This window comes from Boleophthalmus pectinirostris, unplaced genomic scaffold (genome assembly GCF_026225935.1).
Source record: "Boleophthalmus pectinirostris isolate CB_2022bp ecotype Guang Dong unplaced genomic scaffold, ASM2622593v1 HiC_scaffold_9, whole genome shotgun sequence".
NCBI lineage: Eukaryota > Metazoa > Chordata > Actinopteri > Gobiiformes > Gobiidae > Boleophthalmus > Boleophthalmus pectinirostris.
Genome location: NW_026571541.1, coordinates 28,750,284 through 28,774,860, shown reverse-complemented (window position 1 = coordinate 28,774,860; position 24,577 = coordinate 28,750,284). Strand labels below are relative to the sequence as shown.

At 37.8% G+C, this 24,577-nt stretch overlaps 1 protein-coding gene across 1 annotated transcript in view; it reads right to left on the bottom strand.

Annotated features, from left to right (window-relative positions):
- cog6 (component of oligomeric golgi complex 6) overlaps positions 1-24,577 on the bottom strand; it is a 78,035-nt gene that overhangs the window by 31,573 nt on the left and 21,885 nt on the right. Inside the window, exons 5-12 of the mRNA XM_020937699.2 lie at positions 13,846-13,957; positions 12,051-12,133; positions 11,414-11,484; positions 9,061-9,154; positions 6,701-6,829; positions 2,923-3,014; positions 1,487-1,551; positions 1,311-1,402 (exon numbers count right to left, since the gene is read on the bottom strand). Coding sequence (XP_020793358.2) covers positions 1,311-1,402; positions 1,487-1,551; positions 2,923-3,014; positions 6,701-6,829; positions 9,061-9,154; positions 11,414-11,484; positions 12,051-12,133; positions 13,846-13,957 — 738 coding nt within the window. The remainder of the gene's footprint in view (positions 1-1,310; positions 1,403-1,486; positions 1,552-2,922; positions 3,015-6,700; positions 6,830-9,060; positions 9,155-11,413; positions 11,485-12,050; positions 12,134-13,845; positions 13,958-24,577) is intronic.

Below are 24,577 nucleotides of genomic sequence, written 5' to 3'. Positions count from 1 at the left end.
AGTGAGCTTTAAGACACAATGTTGTTACCTCCTCAAAAACAGTTAGAGTTGTTTTGTTTCATTCATTTTGTTTCATGTTTGAGTAATCCTTTATTATTACTCTGTCTGTCTTTTCAAGTTAACAGCTATCTTTTATATTTAGTTCAGTACAGATTGGCAATTCCAGGGCTGAAATCATCTAAATCATTCTAGTGAAGGTGTACGGAGTTTAAAAACACAGTGGAGCACTTCCTGTATTACCAGATGACATCACAAGGTGGAACAGAGTGTTTTCCGTTTGAGAGAACAGCTCTAAATATGCAGGGTTTGTGTGTTCAAATCAAATCAAATTTATTTGTATAGCACATTTAAAACAGCCAAAGCTTACCAAAGTGCTGAACAGTGAAAAAACAAACATACAATAGACAAATTAATTAGAATAATAATAAAAAATAATAATAACAGCAAGGTGCCAAGGTGTCTCTTCCTAACTCTAGGCAAATGCCGTGGAGAAAAGGTGCGCTGTTAAACATGTGTGAATTAAACAAAACACAACTCCAGGTATGTTTGTGATGAAGAAACAACATCATAACAAAGATCAGAAAACTGCGCAATATTTCCTTTTAATCACAAATGAACTGAAATTGCACTTTTAGTAGTTTCAATTGTCTTCTGCAAACTCGGTAACACTTTATAATAACTACACCTTACTTAGCCTTAATAAAGCATGAACAAAGACTTAATTAATAATGAACAAAGATTTAATTAATAATGATTCACGCTTAGTAAATACGTAATAAAGCATAATTCGTCTTCACTTTAGAAAAGCTCTCAAAAAGACTTAACTAACAGATAACAGCTGCCTGAATTATCATTGCATTATAAGTAAATCATTCTCTCATAGTTTACTAATGATTAATAAAAGCTCAAATGGTTAGTTCATGAGTAATTAAGTATGAAATAATTATGAGTAACTATTTACAGCACAGGCAAATTAAGTGCAAGTGCTAATTAAGGTAGTAATTAAGTAGTTACTAAGCGTGAATCATTATTAATTAAGTCTTTATTCATTATTAATTAAGCCTTTGTTCATGCTTTATTAAGGCTAAATAAGGTGTAGTTATTATAAAGTGTTACCGCAAACTCTGCTAAAACATTGTCTTATGTAATTAAAGAACAAGTGGAACTTTTTTTGTGACGAGCCTGCCACCTCTTGTGTCTGTGGAGATGGTATTGGAATGTCCCACACTACGCATTTATTTCTTTATAGATGTTTTAATTGTGTTTGTTTTAATAATTAGTTTAATAATTAGTGCAGAAATAAAGAGTACCTTATGGTGTGATGGTAGAACTTGAGGAGGTTTGAGAGTTTGTAGAGCAGGACAGCTCCAGGCTCTGCCACAATCACCTGCTCTATCCTCACCTGCACACATCACAGTACAGAAAACATAGAAAACTAAAGCATGGTACCTGTAGATCTTCAGACTGGAGGCTCTTCTGGTCTCACCTTGAGCGGTCTGCACACTCCCTCTGTAATGTGTCCTACCACCTCCTGCATGTTCTCCTCCACACCTGAAACACAGATACGAATGAGACAATAAACAACAATATCATTTAAATATCTATAGAAAGGGTAGATAATAATCCTTTGTGAGCCATTTTGTATAATTGTGAGAATCGCCAACAAAGATAATCGCCATTCTATCACCAACATGTGTAGAAAAAAGCTACTTAAGCATCATGAGCTCCACTAATAGTTGTTTTCACTAGATACAATCATATAAAAGTTGTTTAAACATGGAACTTATTCATAATATTAAAATTCAAATTATTCACACCCATAACATTTTTAAACTGTCAGCAACTTTAATAAATATTGTGATATAATTGTTAATGTCGCAATTATTTTGGCCATGGTAATTGTGACACTAAATTTTAATATCATCCCATGCCTAGAACACAGTGAACAATCATTTTACATGAACCACTTTTACTATAATTTTGAGAAGAAATACAGCCCTTTTTATTAGATTAATAGTTGGGTCTGGGTATTGACAGATGAACTTGATTTTTAAGGTAAAAATTTGCTATTCTGTGCTATTATTACTGTCAAGGACACCTCAGAGGGTCAGTATTAACATTGTAATTCACATTTTTTCTATATCAAATTAGAATAAATGCAATTATATTTGAGTTTAATTAAAGCTACAGCAATGTTATAACTATTTAGTCCAAAAAATGCATAAAAGTTGTGGTTGTGTTTATTGCACTGAAAAACATGTGTCCTTATTGTGAGGAGCAGGCTTGCATCTCCACAAACCTGACTTATTTCTCAGAAGACAAAAACCTCCCCTGCTTTTTTCCATGGAAACATTGTCCCTTTGGTTATTTTCTATTTGGCTATTATTCCACAGTATAGCATAAACATACCTATCTCCACGGAGAATGATCCGAAAAATGTGTGGGTGTGTGTTTTTTACATAATTTATTAAGTTTTCAACACTTTAATACACACACAGAGCAATCTGAGCACAAATTTCAGTTTTTCTCATTACACAAACATCACCTAATTAAGTAGTAAACACTAACTCGGTCAAACAGACAAACCTAGAGTCGAAATGTAGTTTTAACTTTGCATTTCCATGGGATCCTACAGGTGACATGCTACCTCTAGAAAGTTACATACTTGTGTACCTTTACAGATGGTTTAGGCGCAAATATTTGTACAATTTTTAGATCGGGAGCTCTTTCTAATGAAGTCCAGCTACATTACTGTGACTAGATTAGGCAAAGGGGATATAAAAACAGTATGCAAGTTGAATATCATCACCTTGACACCTCAAAGTTTCCTCATACTACTATTAAAAGGGTCTGAAATTCTAAAACGATAAGAAAACACAATAAAAATGAGCAATTATTTCTCACTACTGCATTCAAACCCACCTGCTATTGTGACTTGCTTGAGCAGAGCCTCCAAATGCTCCTTCTCCGAAGCGGTAGCTTGATGCAGCCAGGCCAACATGTCCCCAACATACCTGGAACATACAGAACCAGGATCAGCCCTCACACGCACACAAACACACAAACATACACACAAACACAAACGCACACGTAATCACATCAGGCCAGTGTACTGCAGGGGTGATGTATGAGTCGACGTGAGCAGGACTTTCTCAGAAGTGTCAGGTGAAAGAGGTGTTAAATGGATGCTTTTCGAGGAAACTATCGTATTTGGCTCCTGGGCAGGGCACAAAATGGCGGCGGATGTGAGTCAGGAAATAAAGACACAATGGCATTACAGATTTAGCTCAGAAGTACTAGAGGAGGGGGTGTGCTGACAATAAAGGTACACGGCTACTTTAAGAACTATCTATCTAAAATGTCAGCAATGAAATGAGATGCTAAATAATAGTTGCATTGTGAAAGTATTGAAAATCAGAGACTAATCAATATTAAAACTAGTTTAAACAAGATACTCATTTGAGCAGGTGTCGATACAAAAAAAAGTCATATTCACTGGACAAAAATGAACCTTTCCTGAATAGATTTAGAAAGATTTTGAGCTGAATCAGAACAAGTATAAGAGCACATAGACTAGTATAATCCATGTATCATTTGTTCATTCATTTTTCAAAATAAAAACAAAAATAAGAAAACAAAAAAACAACTATTTTCTTCATTATTTGTCTCCAAAACCAAAATGAAAAAATGGATAATGATTTGTTTTTTCAGTTTTCGATTTTGTGTTTAAATGAATAATGGAAAAAACGGAAAACGCCCTTTTCCTTTTTTTGTGACTTAAACTGTGATTTTGGACTTTTATTCCACATACGGATTGAGCTAGGACTAAACCAGGACTAAACCAGGTCCAGAACCAGACTAGAACCAGACCGAGACCAGGACTGAGACTGGGACTGATACCGGGACTGAGACCGGGACCAGACCAGAATTAAGACCGGGACTGAGACCGAGACCAGACCAGAACTAAGACCAGAACTGAGACCAGGACTGAGACCAGGACTGAGACTGGGACTAGAACAGAACTGAGACCAGGACTAAGACCGGGACTGAGACCGAGACTAGACCGGGACTGAGACCAGGACTGAGAACGGGGCTGAGAACGGGACTGAGACCAGGACCAGACGGTGACTGAGACTGGGACCAGACCAGGACTGAAAATGATTTAGTCCTGGTTTAGTCTTGTTTTAGTCATGATTCAGTAATGGTTCAATCTGTATGAAGTGCAAAAGTCCGGCATCGCAGGACGTTATTCATTTAAACACAAAATCGAAAACAAAAAAATGAATTGTTTATATCAATTTTTTCATTTTGGTTTTGGAGACAAATAATAAAGAAAATAACTGTTTTTTCGTTTTCTTATTTTTGGTTTTATATTGAAAAACGAATGAACAAATGATAGACAGATTTAGTATACACCCACAGACCACTAGGGAACCTATCTGGACCACTTAGTACCATAAAAGAAAGTACAATGATTTAATGATCTATTATCTAAATTAAGAGTCCTTTTTTATTATTGCCAGAGTATTGAGTCTATGCCGAGCATCAAAATTCACATCACAATTTGAGTTGGCACAATTATCACATTATAAAGATAATAAAACATCCTTAAAGAACAAAATATCCTGAACTTTTATAGAAAAATCCACAAAACCGTTCTAAAATGTAATGGATTCTTGTATTAGTTTTAGTGTATTAGTTCATGATAATGGTCCTGGAGATGTTTACAAAGTGCACAGAATGAGTGAACAGAACACTACTTTTTAAACATACAGTTCAGTGCAAATTGAAGCTTAAATGTAATATTTTCAAGAAAATTTGATGGTTTTTCCACTGTTAATAATCAGTCTATTAAACAGTTTTAGGCCAAGTCACTAGCCTCTCTGATAAGCACCATTCACAGTTACATAAGCACAGACAAGGTAAAAGAAATGTCTTGCTCAAGGACACAATGAGTGACTCAATGAATGATGTCAAAGAAGTAAAATAATTTTGGAGTCAACAGTCTGAAGTGCCTTACATAACGAAAGGTACATAACCATATTAACCTTTAATTCTCTTGAAAATGCTAGATTTGTTGAAAGCGTCAGATTAACATGTTTAATAAGTTTCATTTTGACGCTCTGAGTCCTCTGCCCTTGTATCATGCTTTTGTGTATTTTGGGGAAATTGCCGTGTGGGAGCATGAGTGACGTAAGCTTGTTTTTGATGAGGGAGCATCTTTATAACATGACAGAAACTCCAAAAAATTTAGATTTTGCATAAAGGAGGAACACTAACTTCCACAATACTACTAACCCTACTGAAGTACAATTCTGTCTGTTGAACCAGTTTATGATTTTGTAAAGTACTTTTTAGGAATGTCTACACTCTTAAACCCAGTCTGAATGCTTGTACAAGGTATCCCCAGTTTTGACTACCCCAAATTTAAGACTTTTTAAAGACCTTTTTAAGACCACTTAAAAATTAAAATTAAAATCCAACATCGCACCCATTATGTGGGCGAAAAACACCAGATCCAATTCTAATCATGACCATTACCCACTGATTTAAAAAACAAAAAATACTTTCATTATAAAATCTCATTCAGAACTCATTAAAAGTAGTATGCGTTGCTTGTAAAATGGCCAAAAATTCATTTAAAATATTCTAACAAACAAAAAGTATTGTTTGTGTATACTCCAAATTAGACGTTCATTCCCCGTTATGTGATTTCACATTGTTTTTTTTTCCTTCCTCCTCCGTTTAACATCGCACTGCAGTCCAGTTGAGTTTAACAAAAATAGGCTAATGAAATTTAAGACCTTTGTGAAAAAAATAAGACTTGGACAACATAATATAAGACTTTTTAAGGCCTTAATTTAGGAACATGAAATTTAAGACCTTTTTAAGACTTTTAAGACCCTGTGGATACCCTGTTGTATGAGGTGTGAAGGACCCTCCACCAGAAAAGTTACCCAAAAAAACATTTTTCACAGTGGTTTGTCGTCTGGATAGTTTTAGTGGTTTTCAGATACCACAGTGTGATGATGGGGGGCAAGAGACAGTTTTTCCCTATTGATTACGTTGTACTTTGGCATTAAATATCCAAAAAGTGAATTCACAAATGTTGAACATGAGCACTTCTACTTGTAACTAGGGATGTAACAGTACCTGAAATATCGTGATAGTGTATCGTTAAAAGTCTCTCAATAATATCATGGGCTGTCACAATATATTGAATCACAAGTTTCTTTGCTTAAATGCATTGTTTTATAGCAGCAACAGCTTATAAACTTGGGAACTACATATCCCATGATCCATTTCACTGCAAACAACATTAAGAATGTTTTTCTCTTAATTCTTGGGATTATGACAGTAATGATTCGCCCCAAAATCTTGTCAAAAAAAAAAAGTCACAATGAATATCAAACTGTGAGATGCATATTGTGATAATACTGTATTGTAAAATTAGAATAATGTTACATCCCTATTGGTAATTAAACTCTAGAAGTCTTTTGGGGAAATTGCTGTGAACATCTTCATAACATGACAGAAACTCAAAAAAGCGTAGATTTTGCATAATACCCCCTTGTTAAGGAACGCTACCCCTCCACACCACTACAATTCTCTCTGTTGAACCAGTTTATGATTTTGTAAAGTACTTTTTTAGGAAAGTCTAGGCTCTTAAACCCGGTCTGAATCCTTGTATGGGGTGTACCTCATTGGGTCGTGTGAGTGCATCTCTATGGGGCGTGGGGTCCCTCCAGGCCCTCCCCGCGTCAGAGCATCGATGAAGCCCCGGACCACAGCGGAGCGCCGGGCTGTGCCAAACTCATCCAGGGTGTATCTAGAACAACAATCACAAAGGCAATCACTAAACATAAGACCCAGACACACTGGGTTGTTTTAATTAGCAGGTCACAGTCAGACTAAACAATGGCAGATAGCTCAGAAATGAGATACCAAGAACGCCATCTCTCCAGGGCCACAGAGAGACCTTGGGCGCTTTCTGGGCAAAGTGACAGGTGCACTTCCCAGAATTCCAGACAAAAATGTGAGAAATGTGTCCAAAAAGCAACATAAAGCACATTTTTTATTACTAGTATTTTTTTTTTTATCAATCTTGTCTTGTTGTCCTGCTGATGTACCTTAGAGTTGCCATTAAGACTATTCAGACAAAAAATGATTTAAATATATAATTATTCAGAATAAGAATTTTGAAATTAAAGTTATCAGTTCTACATAGTAAAACTGCCCTGTTAACATAAACATAAGGGTTGTTATTGTGAGGTTCTTGCTGAATACACGTTTTTCATAGCATACAAACTTGCGGTAGGTTTGCACCCTCTACAGGACAGAGAGCAGAACTGCAGCCTTAGGCATACTGGTAAAATAAATTTAAAAGTTATATATTTTTGCATTTAACACACAAAATAACAACTCTTTAAATCTAAAATACACGACTTTGAATGACATATTAGATTTAAACCCCACACAATACAAGTCAGCCCTTTTTTTTTCCAGTTTGAAAGCAGGAGGGTCTAGGACTAGATCATAAAGTGCAACAGACCACCATGCTTTTCTCAGATTTATTCATTTGCCTGTCAATCATGCCCACTGGAAGTCCTAGACACACTATATGGTTCCGTACTATATAGTTCTATGTCTTTATTAAGTATTGTAATGCTTGGTCAGTTGGAAAAAAAACATTAATTTTAAAGGTGCACTGTGTAACTTATTAAATGAGGTGGTTTTATAGCTCATAAATACCTAGAAAACCAGGCATTCTGACTGTGAGCGGGGTCGCCTCTCCACAGATCTGACCTGTAATTTGGTCTGGTTTAGTTTCCATGAAGATAGAAAGGTTTAATACCACTATACTGTGAAACATCCAAATAAAGCATTAACATCTCCATGTAGAAGGACCCTGCACCGGAAAAGTTACACAATGCACTAATTTCAACACCATTTTTCAGAGTTTCTTGTAGTCTGGACAGTTTTACTATAGAACATGATCTGAATCCTGATGCATCGCTCCGTATTCATGGTTTTCAGATTCTACAATGTGACGATGAGACAAGGTTTTTCCCTATTGATTACAGTGTACTTTGTATCAAATATCCAAAAGGTGAATTCACAAATGCTGAACCTAATCACTTCCACTGGTAACTATATCGTGATAGTGTATCGTCAAAAGTCTCTCAATAATATCATGGGCTCTAATTATATATCGAATCACAAGTTTCTATGCTTTGCTTTGCACTGTTTTATGGTAGCAGCAGCTAATAAACATGGGAAACTACCTATCCCATGATCCATTTCAGTGCAAACAACAATTAAGGATGAACAAACAATAAGAATGATTAAGAATTACGTTTCTCTCTTAATTCTTGGGATTATGACGGTAATGATTCCCCCCAAAGTCTTGTCAAGATACTTTTAAAGCAAAAAGAATCCCATTTACAATTTGATTAACTTCTCGAAAAAATGTCACAATGAATATCGAACTGTGAGATATAATAATGTTACATCCCTATTTGTAACTAAACTCTAGAAGTCTCTATATTACTATTAGGGATGTAACGATATCCAAATCTCTTGATACAATATTTTCACGATATGCATTTCGCGGTACGATATTTATTGCAATATTTTGGAGAGGCTGATATAAATGTAGATATGACACTTTTTTGCTTTTAAAATACCTTGCGATGATTCTGGTGTGAATTATTACTGTCATAATCCCAAGAATTCAAGCAAAATACATATTTCTTCATGCTGTCTACACTGAAATGCATCATGGGATATGTAGTTCCCTATGTTTTTTGGCTATTGCTATAAAACAATGCATTTAAATAAAGGAACTTGTAATTCGATATATATTCTGACAGCCCAAGATATTATTGTTGATATTATTGACTTTTGATAATATTTTGGTTATTGTTATCTAAATCTGCTTTTTAACAATATTAATTTCAGTTCCTCCCCATCTGTGTGAGCGATTATTACCCTATAGATGTTGTCATGTGATCTGAAACTAATTAATTAGACTACAACTGTGCCTGGATGTTTGCGTACTTGTAGAGCACCGGCCGGTCCTGCAGAGCCTCCATGGCCTGGGTCAGAACGGGGCTGATGTCACACGCCTCCTGGGTTAGCCCCCTGCACTCATCTGCGTCAGAAACAAAACAACAGCCAACTAAGACCAGCGCTTTCGAATCCATCTCTCATGAGGCCTGTCAGACGTCTGTGGAGCTCGTTCAGACAATGGCCGCTCTTGTACAATGAAGATCTGGGTCACGTCGCTCCCTCCTGTTGGTGTTTTGTCTGTAGTGGAACTAAAAGAGCACTACAAAGCAAGATATTTTTATATGCTTTATGAGGGGAAAAAACGTATATTTGGTGACGCATTCCTTTCTAAGTAAAGAGAGCAATGTTACAGACCTACTAGTCAATGTTTTTTGCATAATTCAAACTGAAACCTTAGCAAACAATACAGTAAATGTTAAGAATTATAAATATGTCTTTTTTAAAAAGCATTTTCTAAGATGTTTTTTTTTAGCTTATTAATGACACTCAAAATTTTCCTCAGTTGAATGAAATGTCTTGTCCAAGGACACAAGAAGTTTTACTGTTCTGAGCCAAAAGTCAGTGGACCTATTTCTCTGTTAAAGGGACAGTCCCGAATTTTGGACATAGGACCTCATTTCCTCGTGAGCCAGAGTGTTGGAGACGTGTGGAGACAATTTTTTAAATATTCCACCCAGTCCTTGTATTTGCAGAGGTCGCTGGTGCTAGGCTAGTGCATGTCAATGGCCATAGTTTTCCTGACACTAAAAACAGTCTTACCCACTCCACAAAACACCCAAACAAATCTATTATTATACCAGACTGTCGATGTGAATGTCTGTGTTGATAGAAAAATGTTTGAAATAAAACTAACCTTGCATGTTGAGGGACTACTTTCTCATATATCAGTCCGCCGCTGCCAAACTTTCTATCAGCAACTCGCTGCTGCGGCTCAGACATAAATCCTTCAAATGCAAGGTTGGTTTTACTTCCAAAATTATTCTATCGACACAAACATTGACAGTCTGGTGTAATAATAGATTTGCTTCGGGTGTTTTGTGGAGTGGGTAAGACTGTTTTTAGTGGCAGGATAACTATGGCCATTGACATGCACTAGTCTAGCACCAGCGACCTCTGTAAATTCAAGGACTGGATGGAATATTTAAAAAAGTGTTTCCACACGTCTCCAACACTCTGGCTCACTAGGAAATGAGGTCCTATGTCCAAAAGTCCAGACTGTCCCTTTAAGTCATTTCAGACCATCATTGCTGTTTCTATGTACAGAATGTAAAGTCATGATCTATGTATGTGATCGTTCAAAACCAAATTCTCTCAAAAAACCTACTATGTCTTAAAACTTTCTACTTTATTCTTAAAGGGCCCATTTACACCGTTTTCTGTTTTCCAGTATGTTATAATGTTGTTTCCTCATCACAAACATACCTGGAGTTGTGTTTTGTTTCATTCACACATATTTAGGCTGAGTTCTTCGCTCAAACTTAACAGTCTTTTCCGCCTAGTTATGTCATGTGGTAATAAAGGAAGTGCTCCACTGTGTTTTTAAACTCCATATACCTTCACTAGAGTCATATGGATAATTTCAGGACTGGAATTTCCATTCTCTGTTGAGCTAAAGGTAAAAGGTAGCTGTTAACTTGAAAACTACCACTTCGTGACATCACATGGTGGATAAGGCTGGGTACCATTAAGAAGTTGCCAATATGATACAAACCTCGATACATAGGCCACGATACGATACATATCTCGATACAGTGCACTTTCAATTCGATAACATATATTTCAAATCGATTCGATGCGATTTAATTTAAAAAATGGCTGAATCATGGCTGTGATACTAAAAGTCTTTGTTAAACCACTTCTTGTGCAAAGTTTATATGAAACCTGCCCATTTTAATCATCAAAACAGTGAAAATGTCAAATGTGTTGCATGGAAGAGTTTCATTCCTCTAAACAAACAACAAAACTGTAGCTCTGTAACAAAATAATTTTGTAAAATATACCAAAAAATACAGCAGCCCATGATATCGATACTGTACCATCACATTAAACGATACGATACATCAATATTTCGATATTTTTGCACACCCCGATGATGGAACAGAGCATTTTGAGCTTTTGGAGATGTAGGCAGACTAATAATAAAGGGTTACTCAAACACGTGAATGAAATATAATATATGTTTTTGAGGAGGTAACAACATCATAACTTGGCTTAAAGCTCACGAGAGTCATTGTTATGTGTAGGACCTTTAACAGAACGTGTTCCACTCTAATTTGTTCATTGCGATGTTCACATATTCCAGAGCAAAGCCTGTGCACAGTCCACCCTGTGTGTGACTCACTCTGGGCCCAGCGGTAGAGCTGCTCATACGACGTCTCCTGTAACACAGCCATCTGCTCCATGATCTCCAGCCTGGAACACAGACACACACTTCACTATAGGACACACACATAGGACACACACAGAGGACACACACAGAGGACACACACACATAGGACACACGTAGTACACACATATATACATAGGACAGACACACACATAATGTAATGTAATGTGTCAGAAAAAAAAAATAGGAATGAATTTAAACTAAAGTAGGAACTATTTAATATGCCTGTTGTGTATCGAAAGGTTTCAGAATGATCAAAAACTTGGACTACTGCCATAGCGATTAAATATGCAAAAAACATAACAGGAAGCTGAAACCCATGAACAGAATGGAAATGTTAAAACAACTCAGTGAGAGGCTTAATGATTCAAGTCACAATATAATCATAAGGATAAACAAAATATGCAGAAATTTCCTCAGTATCTAATACGATACTAGAGGAATGGTGATCTGTCTTTTCTATTGGACATGTGTTTTTTTTACTGTTATCTGGTGTCAATAATTACAAATAATTGTGAATGGTGATGTTTCGTCTCACAATAAATGTAATGCTAAAATGTGCCATCCCTGATAAAGAGTATGAAATGGTTACCCTGCTGTCTGTTGGTTGGTTCTCAGGAGGACCTTGACGTCTTCATGGATCTGCTTCACACGATGCAGAGCTTTGAAGAAATCCTGGGGTAGCACATAAATGGAAAGGTCAATCTACTGTCAAGCGTTTTCTGTGTTTTAAAGGGAAAGACCGGAATTTTGGACGTAGGACCTCATTTCTTAGTGAGCCAGAGTGTTGGAGACGTGTGAAGACACTTTTTAAAAATAATCCATCCAGTCCTTGTATTTGCAGAGGTCGCTGGTGCTAGACTAGTGCATGTCAATGGTCATAGATATCCTGCCACTAAAAACAGTCTTACCCACTCTACAAAACACCCAAAACACCCTATTATTACTCCAGACTGTTGATGTAAATGTCTGTGTTGAGCGAATAATGTTTGAAATAAAACTAACCTTGCATCGGATGAATTGTCGCATGTTGAGGGACTGTTTTCTCAGCAGCAGCAGAATTTTACTTTGCTGGTAAGGTAAGTGCTAGGTGATATCAGTCTGCCACTGCTAAGCAATGCATCCATTCATTCACATAGCCTATAGTTTATAATGTTCTAACTCTGGTACCTTAATCCATATTTCTTTATGAGTGATTTGTGTGTTAAACATGTGTTTTTGATGAAGAAACAACATTATAACACAGATCAGAAAATAATGTAATATAACTTCAAGGTCTCATGGCTAGAGATTTTCCAACCCTTTCATTTGCAGAAAACATGTAACTTTTCTGTTAGAGGGTCCGCCACCTGCTTTTCTCAATGAAGATGTTACTGCTTTGTCTGAAATGTTTCACAATATGACATTAAACCTTTCTTTCTGAGCTGTAAAACCACTTGTAATTGAATAAATATAAGATAGAGCTGTTTAATGTGATATTGTGGAACATTTGAAGAAGAGCCTAACCTATACCTATTTTTAAATCACTCCTAAAAACGCACCTTTTCTCACTGGCTTTTAACAAGTGACATGTACATTTCTTGTTGCGTATCTTATTGTCTTCTATGTTTTTTAGTAGTTGTGAAAAGTTACATCTTTAAATGTATGGAAGATAATTTGTTCCATAAGATTTTGAATTTTAAATACGACTGAATTTCTCACTTTTAATTTTTTAACTCTGAAAAAAGATGTTCAAATTATTTTTATACTGAATTTTAGTGGCTGAAATTTGAAGATTACTTTCAATTCAAACTAAACAAAAAAATCACCACAGATATTTTCAAGCCCTCAAATTCAGTGTAAAATTCGCAATGAAAAATTTCACAGCGAAGATCCTGGATGCCAAGGCAGAAGCAATCGATCATGTGAGTGAGGAGGACAGAGGCTGTTTCCTATTGGCTGTTCTCATCTATGGGCGGGGTTTACACTTAACAAATCAAAGAGATGAGGTTTCGATGAGGCTAATTTTGACCGATGTAAGTTACTAAGATAGATTGGATCACTTTGGATCGATTTCTTCTGCCTTGGCATCTCGGATCTTTACTGTGAATTTTCTTCACTGCGAATTTTACACTCTGAATTTTGACTGTTGAATTTGAAGGCTTGAAAATATTTGTGCTGAACATTTAAAAGGTGATGTTTTTATATTGAATTTTATACACTGAAAATGTACACTTAAAATTTCAGCAAACAAAAATTCATAATAAAAATAATTCAAACATGTTTTTTCAGAGTAAAAAATTTCAAAGTGAGAAATTCAACAGCATTTAAAATTCAAAATCTGATGAAACAAATTATCTTCCATATAAACGTACCTCAGTCATATAAAAACGGCAGTGTAATTGTACCTCTGTGATGGGCGTGTCCCGGGCTCCTCTCAGAATGGCCATCTCTTCACTGGTCAGCTGGAACTTGGTGAGGAAGGCCTGGGCCACCTGGGCTCTGACCTCCAGCCGGTGACTGCACACACACACACACACACACAGACACGCACACAGACGTATTCATTATTTATCCGGCTCTTCTCATTATAGTCCCTTGTTATTTCTTGTCATTTCCACGGTCTGATCTTTCATGTGTATTTTTATCCTGACAAAAACAGAAGCTAATTTCCTGTCATTTGACTCAGCGTGGCAAAGATTTCCTGTTGTTACATTTAGAATCATATTGGACTATGTAGAGTTTTCAGGAAGCTAATTTAATTCATCTAAATGCTCGCCAAGTAATATGGTTTTATTTATGCGACTATGACTGTTAAAGGTGCACTCCGTAACCTTTCCCGTGGAGATATTATTGGTTTACTAAGAATGTTTAAAGGTCCCATATTACACAAAAATGACTCTTGTGAGATTTTAGCCACGTTAAAATGTTGTTACCTCATCGAAAACATACCTGAAGTTGTGTTTTGTTTCCTTTATGATTATCCTGCCTACATCTCCAAAGCTGAAAATGCTCTGTTCCACCTTGTGATGTCACGAAGTTGTAGTTTTGCTCTTAACAGCAACCTTTTACCTTTAATTCAGTACATCATGACATCACAAGGTGGATCAGAGAACATCAGAAAATAGTGCAATATGGGCCCTTTAACAGTTAACAATAAAACTATTTTTTGTTGTTGTTTTTTTAAATTGTGGATGTTTTACTGTTCAAGATTTTTTTATTTTTTTATTTATGCATTTATTTTGGGCAAGTAAAGATTTACATTTATATACAGTGGAACATATAACATAAGAGAAATCATATTAGAAATGAAAATAACAAAAAAAAAAAAAAAAAAAACTATTATTGTTATTTTGCCCAAAAAGGAGTGGGAAGAAGAAAATTTATTTATTCCCACCCCTACTTCAGATTACCCTGAAACGCATGCATTCTCACTGTGAATGGGGTCATCACTCCACAGATCTGAGCTGTAAATGAATGAATAGTGATTTCACCCATTTTTCTCCTTGCACATGTGTTACGTTTAATACTGTACTGTGGAACATTCCAGGCAAATAATAGTAATAACTATAGAGAGCAGGTAATATACACGACATCAGGAAAGTTAAGGAGTGCACCTACTAAAGACATAAAACATGTATATATTTTAGTTTGCTTCTATAGTCATTTTAGACCATTTATTTTTTGCTCAGAATTTATTATTGCTCATCTGTAATATTCAAAATTGTCCAGCAGGTGGCAGTGTGATCCCATTCAACGATCTTGTTACTCCTCCAGTCTTTACCACATGTTGCATAATTATACTCAAAAAATCACACAAATACATCAAAATAAATGAGCTAGAATAAAAAGACATTTAAATTACAAGATAGAGGGAAAATATCTGAGTTAAATTTGATAATTTTCAACAAAAACAAGTTGGAAATCTCATCAACATTCCTTCACAGAGCAGCCAAATCTGAGCAAAAATATAAAACAAAATAAAGGAACCAAATTACTGACACAAGAGCGATATTAAATGTCATCTTTGTTGTGGATAATTAAGAATTATTGGCAGGATATAAAAACTTAGAAACAAAATCATGCTTTGGAAGCGCGCTCTTTCGTGGGATTAGTTGGAGTAACTCCAGCTAATCCAGGCACGTAAGTGGGTTTTATTTTCTCTCTTTTTATTTCAAACCCAGATGCCCTTCCAGATTCATGTAGATGTCAGGTCACTAATGATAACTGGACCAGTTTTGTTATCAGCAAAAACAGAGGAACAATTTTAATCAGTCACTAAACTCAATAACAACTTTTAAGGTTGGATTCAGAACTTATATATTTTGGTATAGTATATTGGATTTACATGACATTTAGAATATTTATTTAGAAAACAGTCTATCTTCATTTAAGAGAATACCATGAAAAAGTTTAGGTTTTTCTGTCATTCATTTCAGAAAGTCAAAACTGTATATTATATAAATTCATGACACAAAGAGTGAAGCTTTCAAGCCTTTATTTCTTGACATTTTGACGATTATGGCTTACAGATCCCCAAAACCCAAATTCAGCAGCTCAGAAAATTTGAATATTACATAAGATCAATAAAGAAAAAAGGACATTTTAAACAGAAATGTCAGTACTTAGTCAGGACTTGTTTGGAATTACAGCATCAGGTTTGTGAAGTTGTTGTGTACAGTTTTGTATCAGGCTTTTGTATATTTATGGAGAATGGTCGTGTGGGAGCGTGGGTGGGCTGAGGTTTGGGCAGAGTCTTACAGCTAACGAACATGCGAGGATGACATCTAAAACAGCTTGAGGCATGCTTTAAACCATGTAGTCTGTAGTCTGATTATTACAAATATATGTACCAGTATATGTAGTATATTGTATACAGTTTCTCTATGGTACAGAAAACAGTGAACAATGAACTCAAACATTTAAGTCCATATTAAGTCCGTCTTCAGTCCGTCTTCAGTCGTCTTCAGTCTTCAGTCTTCAGTCTTCTTTAGTCTTTGTTCTTGTTTAGTTTTGCTTTAGTCCTGCTTTAGTCCTGCTTTAGGTCTGGTTCAGTTCTTGTTTAGTCCTACTTTAAGACCTGGTTTAGTCCTGGTTCTGTTCTTGTTTAGTCCTGTTTCAGTCCTGGTTCAGTCCTGATTTAATTCTTATTTAATCCTGGTTCAGTCCGTCTTCTGTCCTGTTTCAGTCCTGGTTCAGTTCTTGTTTAGTCCTGCTGTAGCCTTAGTTCAGTTTTTATTTAGTCTTGCTTTAGTCTGCTTTAGTCCTGCTTTAGGTCTGGTTCAGTCCTGGTTTAGTCCTTCTTCAGTTCTTGTTTAGTCCTGCTTTAGTCCTTGTTTAGTCCTGCTTTAGTCCTTTTAGTCCTGGTTCAGTCCTGGTTCAGTCCTGGTTCAGTCCTTCTTTAGTTCTGGTTCAATTCTTTTTTAGTCCTGATTCAGTCCTGGTTCAGTCCTGGTTCTGTTCTTGTTTAGTCTTGCTTTAGTGCCGCTTTAGTGCTGCTTTAGGCCTGGTTAAGTCCTGGTTCAGTTCTTGTTTAGTCCTGCTTCAGTCTTGGTTCAGTTCTTGTTTAGTCCTGTTTTAGTCCTGGTTCAGTCCTGAGCATCTCTATAATCTACATTCACACATGAGTAAATAAAGATTATATTCTTGACGTTTTGAGCTCCTCTCTTCAGGGATGCACCTTCAGCACACAGTCAGTGGTGGACGTGGTTTTAGAGGGCTCCTTTTTGCACTGACTCCAGCTCAGTTTGGCCCCACTGACCCCTGACCTCTCCAGCCTCTGACCAATCTGGAGGAAGAGGGAGTGCTGGACCACCGGATCGTTGAGATCTGCAGACCCAGGATTCAGACGCAGTTTCACTTTGGTGCGCTTAATCTCCTTCTCCGCCTGCTGCTCCTTCTGCACACCTTTAAGACACATGACCTCGTGCTGCTTGTCGCACTCTTCTTGGGTCCATTTCCCGCTGTCTTCCAGAACCATGCAGCCTTTAACCGGGTCATTGGGGTCCTGCTCCCAACCACGCCACAGGTCCGGGCTCTGGTCCCACCACTTCCAGCGCCAGCTCAGACCGATCCAAATGAAGTCAGGGGTGGATGTAGAGCCTGACGTGGTTGTGGGCCAGGTCAGGTTTTTGAACGCCATGAGGATCGCCTGAATCTGGGTTCGATCCCGGGCAGAGCTCAGGTCTGTGAAGTTAGTCTGGCACACGTTTCGCGCCTGGCCCCAGTCCATGGACCCCTCCACAATATGATGCGTCTGGTCCGAATCATTGTAGCAGGACGTGTACTGGGCCTTTAAAGTGCAAGATCTAGTCACCCATTTTCCATCGGTGGTCCTCAGAACGGTGCAGTTAAGACTCTCTCGTGGTTCACCGGACGCCCAGTGCAGCACCCAGGTAGAGTCCGGCCGCTGAGAGTCTCCCTCCAGAGCCCAGGTCCAAGCCCGGCTCAGTCCAGTCCAGGATTTCCCAGAAGGAGGGCGAGCCACGATGTTCTCACTGGCACTCAAAATGGATGCAATGACTGAGTCCACCTGCAAGCACTGATCAACAGCCTGAGTCCAGTTCAGCTTGCCCACCACTTGAAAGAAAGTCCTGTCAATCTGAAACTGCTCGCAGCCGCACAAACCTACTGAGATGAGAAGCAGGAGAGACGCTTTCACACCCAGCATGATGAGCCCGGTTCAAGCCTGTGCCAAATCCAAGATCAGTCCAGTTCTAGTCTGAGATCTGGCTTTATGGGGGGGACGCTTTTAAATCCTCCCTCTGTGATCCAAAAGCGGCTCATTTTGATTTATTTGGGTAAAAATCTGCATCAGATGCTACTCAGTCAAATAGAAACCTGATCTAGATTCAAATGTGATCATTAACCAGACCAGGATTTTGACAATACATTAAACATTTTCAGACAGACAATTATAGTTCCACACAAAAACATTGTATTGTTAAAATGTAATAAGAATTTACGTTTTGATTTTGGGGTAGACAGTCTCTTAAACGGACGATTTTATTTTATATTTTCTCATCTATGTTATAATATTTCCTCATCACAAACCTGAAGTTGTTCTCTCAAACTGGAAGCACTCTGTTCCACCTTGTGATGTGGTAATACAGGAAGTGCTCCATTGTGTTTTTAAACTCCATACACCTTCACTAGAATCATTTGGATAATTTCAGCCCTGGATTGCGATTCTTGACTGAACCAAAAGTAAAAGACCGTCATTAACGTGAAAACTACTGCTTCATGACATCATATAAAGTAAAAAAAAAAAAAGCATTATCTGTAATGCCAATGTATGTCTTTTTTTGGCAAAAAGTAGACAAATACAAACCTGAAGAGTCTGGTTCATATCTGTACCAAATCCAAGTTCAGTCCAGTATTAGTCCAAATTGAGTTCTGGCTTTGGGGGGAAATCTTTTAAACCCTTCCTCTGTAATAAAAGCGGTTCATTTTTGCTTCATTTAGACGCGATTTGGGTAAACATCTGGGTCTGACGCCAAACAGGCAAATAAAACCTCGGTCTACATTCAAATCAGACCATTAACCAGACCAGAGCCAGACTAGGGGCAGGGTCTGTATAAAAACAGCATTCAAATATCTGTAATTAAGCAAATGTTATGAGGTCTGAATGTCCACACATATATGGTATAGGCAAATATTGATTATCGGTATCAGTGCGATTAATAAATAAATAAATAAAATCAATTTCTGGCCATCCCTAAAGGCAGATTTTTGGCCATTTCACTTTACCCTCATGTCCAGCGCCCCCAGTTGGCCACTCCACACACGTCTCTGTATTCCTGTCTACCATCTGTATTAAATATTATTGGCCTATAGAATATCATCAATAACGAACATTTGAATTTCGATAAAGACACCATGGAGACGTTATGTTTCAGCAAACTTGTCCAACTTGCATTTTCAGGCTCCATGGAGACAAGATTAGCTAGAAAAGTTACATAATGCACCTTTAACTTTCTACTGCTGTAACACTCCTATTCATACTTAGGCAAAATTGACATATCTGGAGTTGTGTTTTGTTTCATTTGCACATGTTTGAAAATTGTATTTTTCGTACTAAGATGCAGTTTTTTTCATGGTTTGGGTGGTCCTGCGACTCCGGTGAGACTTATATATTAAAATTTTCACACTAACAGCTGCGAGAGGCTCTAGGCTTGTGTGTCAGTATCTACTGCTACTGTACTGCTGTCACTTCACACCCTACTGTGCATGCATTTCTGCAGAAAAAGCCGCTGTCCTGCTGCAAGTAGTGAAATATTCAGTTGTAAACAGTAATGAAGCAGCAGAAAGAAAGTTTGAAGTGAGCAAGAAACTTGTAGGGACTAGCTCCAAAAAGTGCGACTTATATATGTTTTTTTCTTCTTAATTACGCATTTTTTGGATGATGCGACTTATACTCTGGAGCGATTTATAGTCCGAAAAATACACCAATCCACATCTCAAAATCTTAAAATGCTCTGTTCAACCTTGTAATGTCACTGCTACTTTTTACCATTAGTTCAGTAGAGATTGGCAATTCCAGGTCTGAAATAATCCAATGGTTCCAGTGAAGGTCAAATCAGTTTAAAAACACTTCCTGTATACAGAGTGTTTTCTATCTGAGAGAAGAACTCAGCCTAAATATGCAGAGTTTGTGCGTTAAACGTGTGAATGAAACAAAACACAACGCCAGGTTTATTTTCTGATGACGAAACAACATAATAACGCAGATCAGAAAACTGTGTAATATGAGCCCCTTTAATTTGTTATAGAAATAAACAGTTGTCAAATTGAACTGCATTTAAACAAAATCTATTGTAAGTTTATAATGTAAAATAAAATAATTGTTTGTCAAAAAATGCCTATCCAGATGGTGCGTTGTTGTCGTGCCCCGGCTTAAACATCCTTAACACTGCAGTTTTATTTCCGTAGTAAATGATGAGCTGAGTGTTACGACCACGCTATGCAAATGAGACTGTTGGTTAAACTGAGCGGAGCATATCTCTAAAATGGTGTTTAAATCAGTGCGGCAGAAGAGAGGAGCATTAAACTCAGATATGAGAGAGGGAGAGAAAGAGAGAGGGGAGAGAGGAAGAGTGAGAAAGAAAGAGAATGAGAGTGAGTAAGAGAGAGAAAGAGAGAGAAAAAGAAAGCGGGAGAAAGAGCGAGAGAGAGAAAGAGTGAGTGTGTGAGGAAGTGTGTGTGTGTGTGAGAGAGAGAGAGAGCAAGAGAGAGGAGTGAAAGAGAGGAAGGGAGAGACAGATAGAGGAGAGGGAAATAGAGAGAAGAGTGAGAAAAAGAGACAGATAGAGAGGAGAGAAAGAAAGAGAGAGAGTGAGTGAGAGAGAGAGAAAAAGAAAGACAGAGAAAGAAAAAGAAAGAGCGAGAGGTTGAGAAAGAAAGAAAGAGAGAAGAGAGAGAGAGAGAGAGAGAGAGAGAGAGAGAGAGTGAGTGAGTGAGAGAGAGAGAGAGAGAGAAAAAGAAAGACAGAGAAAGAAAAAGAAAGAGCGAGAGGTTGAGAAAGAGAGAGAGAGAGAGTGAGTGAGAGAGAGAGAGAAAGAGAGGAAAAGAGAGAAAGAAAGACAGAGAAAGAGCGAGAAAGGGAGGGAGAGAAAGAAAGGAAGAGAGTGAGTGAGTGAGAGAGAGAAAGAGAGAAAAAGAAAGACAGAGAAAGAAAAAGAAAGAGCTAGAGGTTGAGAAAGAAAGAAAGAGAGAGAGAGAGTGAGAGTGAGTGAGAGAGAGAAAAAGAAAGACAGAGAAAGAAAAAGAAAGAGCGAGAGGTTGAGAAAGAGAGAGAGAGAGAGAGTGAGTGAGAGAGAGAGAAAGAGAGGAAAAGAGAGAAAGAAAGACAGAGAAAGAGCGAGAAAGGGAGGGAGAGAAAGAAAGGAAAGAGAGAGAGTGAGTGAGTGAGTGAGAGAAAGAAAAAGAAAAGAGTGAGGGAGAGATGGAGGAAGCGAAAGAAAGAGAGACAGAAAGAAAGATAGAGAAAGAAAAAGAAAGACCAAGAGAGGGAGGGAGAGAAAGAGAGCGAGAGAGAGAGAGTGAGTAAGAGAGAGAGAGAGAGAAAAAGAGAGAGAAAGAAAGACAGAGAAAGAAAAATAAAGAGCGAGAAAGGGAGGGAGAGAAAGAAAGAGAGAGAGTGAGTGAGAGAGAAAAAAGAAACAGAAAGAGCAAGAGAAAGAGTGAGCTAGAAAGAGAGAGAAAGAAAGAGAGAGTGGAAATACTGATGTCTTAAGGAGATAATTTCATCATTAATATGCAAATGTAGGCAGTGGGCTGGTGCAAAAGTAGAATTTCACTGAGTTTAATTCGTTGTGTTATAGTGGTATGGTCAGATTTATCAATGTTTACAATCTAAGCATGTTCTAATACAGAATGAGAAAAATAAAAACCCAGAACAATCATATAGTTGCTGTCGTCAATAAAAATAGTGACGTTAATAATTAGAAGTATCTAGAATGATCATCTAGACTAGAGTTGTTCTTTAAAGGGCTCATATTACGCTATTTTCTGATCTGTTATGATGTAGTTTCCTCGTCACAAACAGACCTGGAGTTGTGTTTTGTTTCATTCACACATGTTTAAACACACAAATCCTGCAAATTTAGGCTGAGTAGTTCTCTTAAATGGAAAAAAAAAACCCTGCTCCACCTTGTGATGTCATGTGGTAATACAGGAAGTGCTCCATTGTGTTTTAAAACTCCACACACCTTCACTAGAGTCATTTGGATAATTTCAGCCCTGGAATAGACTATTTTTGCTGAACTAAAGGTAAAAAGTAGCTACAAACTACTGCTTCGTGACATCACAATGTGGAACATTTTAGTCTTTGGAGATGTAAACAGACAAATTCAACACAACTCTAGGTATGTTTTTGAGGAGGAAACATTATAACATGGCTTAAAGTTCACGAAAGTCAATTTTGTGTAATATAGAACCTTTAAAGAAGACAGATAATAACTATATAGCAAAGAAAAGCACAATTTATGACACTGTGGATCATTATGTTGCATTTTGGACATTAAATATTGCTCTAAAACAACTTTTTTAAAAACAGGTCTACTAACTTCTGGACTGGAAAATTGCAGAGCCTCTCACGAGTTTGGACTAGGGGGCAGTCGATTGGTGCTGCAGCAAAAAAAAAAATCCTCTAGAGCCCAAAAAGCAATTTTCTCATAGAGCAGAATGTAAACAAAAGTAAATACTATGGATGGTATCACCACATAAGCTGATACCCATATGTTTTGTATTAAAATGCGCTGAAAGTCCTCTACAGTGGTCCCTCGTTTACCGTGGGGGTTACGTTCTTAAAATAACCCGCGACAGGTGAAATCCGTGATGTAGTCAGTTTCATATTTTACAATTATTATATCTGTTTTAAGGCTGTAAAACCCTTCAACACAACTTTATACACCTTTTTCACACAGGACAGTTACAATCCTTTCTGCATCCTTCTTAAAACTTATTGCTGCTGTCGTCCTTATGTTATTTTCCTCTTTATGTAACTGAACCGAAGATTAATTTATTCCGTAATGGAGCCTGACAGCACAGAGTCCTGCATGGGTCCATTTCTGGAGACCCACACCCGCGCAGTGCAACACCACACCCGCCTGTGAAACCGAGATTATATCAAACTTCTGCGCTGCATACGCCAGGAACTGAACCAAGACTAAACCAGGACTAACCCAGGACTAAACCAGGACTAACCCAGGACTAAACCAGGACTGAGTCCAGGACTGAAGAGGAGGACTAAACCAGGACTGAACTAAAACTAAAACAGGACTAAAACGGGAGTAAACCAGGACTAAACCAGGACTAAATCAGGACTAATCCAGGATTAACCTAGGACTGATTTCAGGACTGAAGAGGAGGACTAAACCAGGACTAAACCAGGAGTAAACCAGGACTAAACCAGGACTGATTCCAGAACTGAAGAGGAGGACTAAACCAGGATTGAACTAGGACTAAAACAGGAGTAAACCAGGACTAAGCCAGAATTAAAACAGGAATAAACCAGAACTAAACCAGGACTAACCCAGGACTAACCTTGGACTGATTCCAGGACTGAAGAGGAGGACTAAACCAGGACTGAACTAAAACTAAAACAAGACTAAAACAGGAGTAAACCAGGACTAAACCAGGACCAACCCAGGATTAACCCAGGATTAACCTAGGACTGATTCCACAACTGAAGAGGAGGACTAAACCAGGACTGAACTAAAACTAAAACAAGACTAAAACAGGAGTAAACCAGGACTAAACCAGGACTAACCCAGGATTAACCCAGGATTAACCCAGGATTAACCTAGGACTGATTCCACAACTGAAGAGGAGGCCTAAACCAGGACTGAACTAAAACCAAAACAGGACTAAAACAGGAGTAAACCAGGACTAAACCAGGACTAACCCAAGACTAAATCAGGACTAACCTAGGACTGATTCCAGGACTGAAGAGGAGGACTAAACCAGGACTGAACTAAAACTAAAACAGGACTAAAACAGGAGTAAACCAGGACTAAAACAGGAATAAACCAGGATTAAACCAGGACTAAATCTGGCCTAAATCAGGACTAACCTAGGACTGATTCCAGGACTGAAGAGGAGGACTAAACCAGGACTGAACTAAAACTAAAACAGGACTAAAACAGGAGTAAACCAGGACTAAAACAGGAATAAACCAGGATTAAACCAGGACTAAATCTGGCCTAAATCAGGACTAACCTAGGACTGATTCCAGGACTGAAGAGGAGGACTAAACCAGGACTGAACTAAGACTAAAATAGGACTAAAACAGGAGTAAACCAGGACTAAACTAGAAATGAAACAGGACTCACGATCGGGACAAGCTACCGCAGGAGAAAGGACCTGACGGAGAGCTCTGCACCCCACGGTAAGCGCGGCAATTGCTCAGTCGCTGCACTTCAGAATCACACGGCTAGAGATCGAACATTTATGTAAATTTGTCAGCTGAACGCATTCTGTACTGTACAGGAGACACGGCACGGAGGAGACTGATTGACAATGGTCTACAATCCCTTAGCCAATCAGGACGCAGGGTAAGGAATGAGCAATGAGACCGCGAAAGGTGAACCTGCGATATTACGAGGGACGACTGTACTATAAAAGTTTTTACCGTGTTGT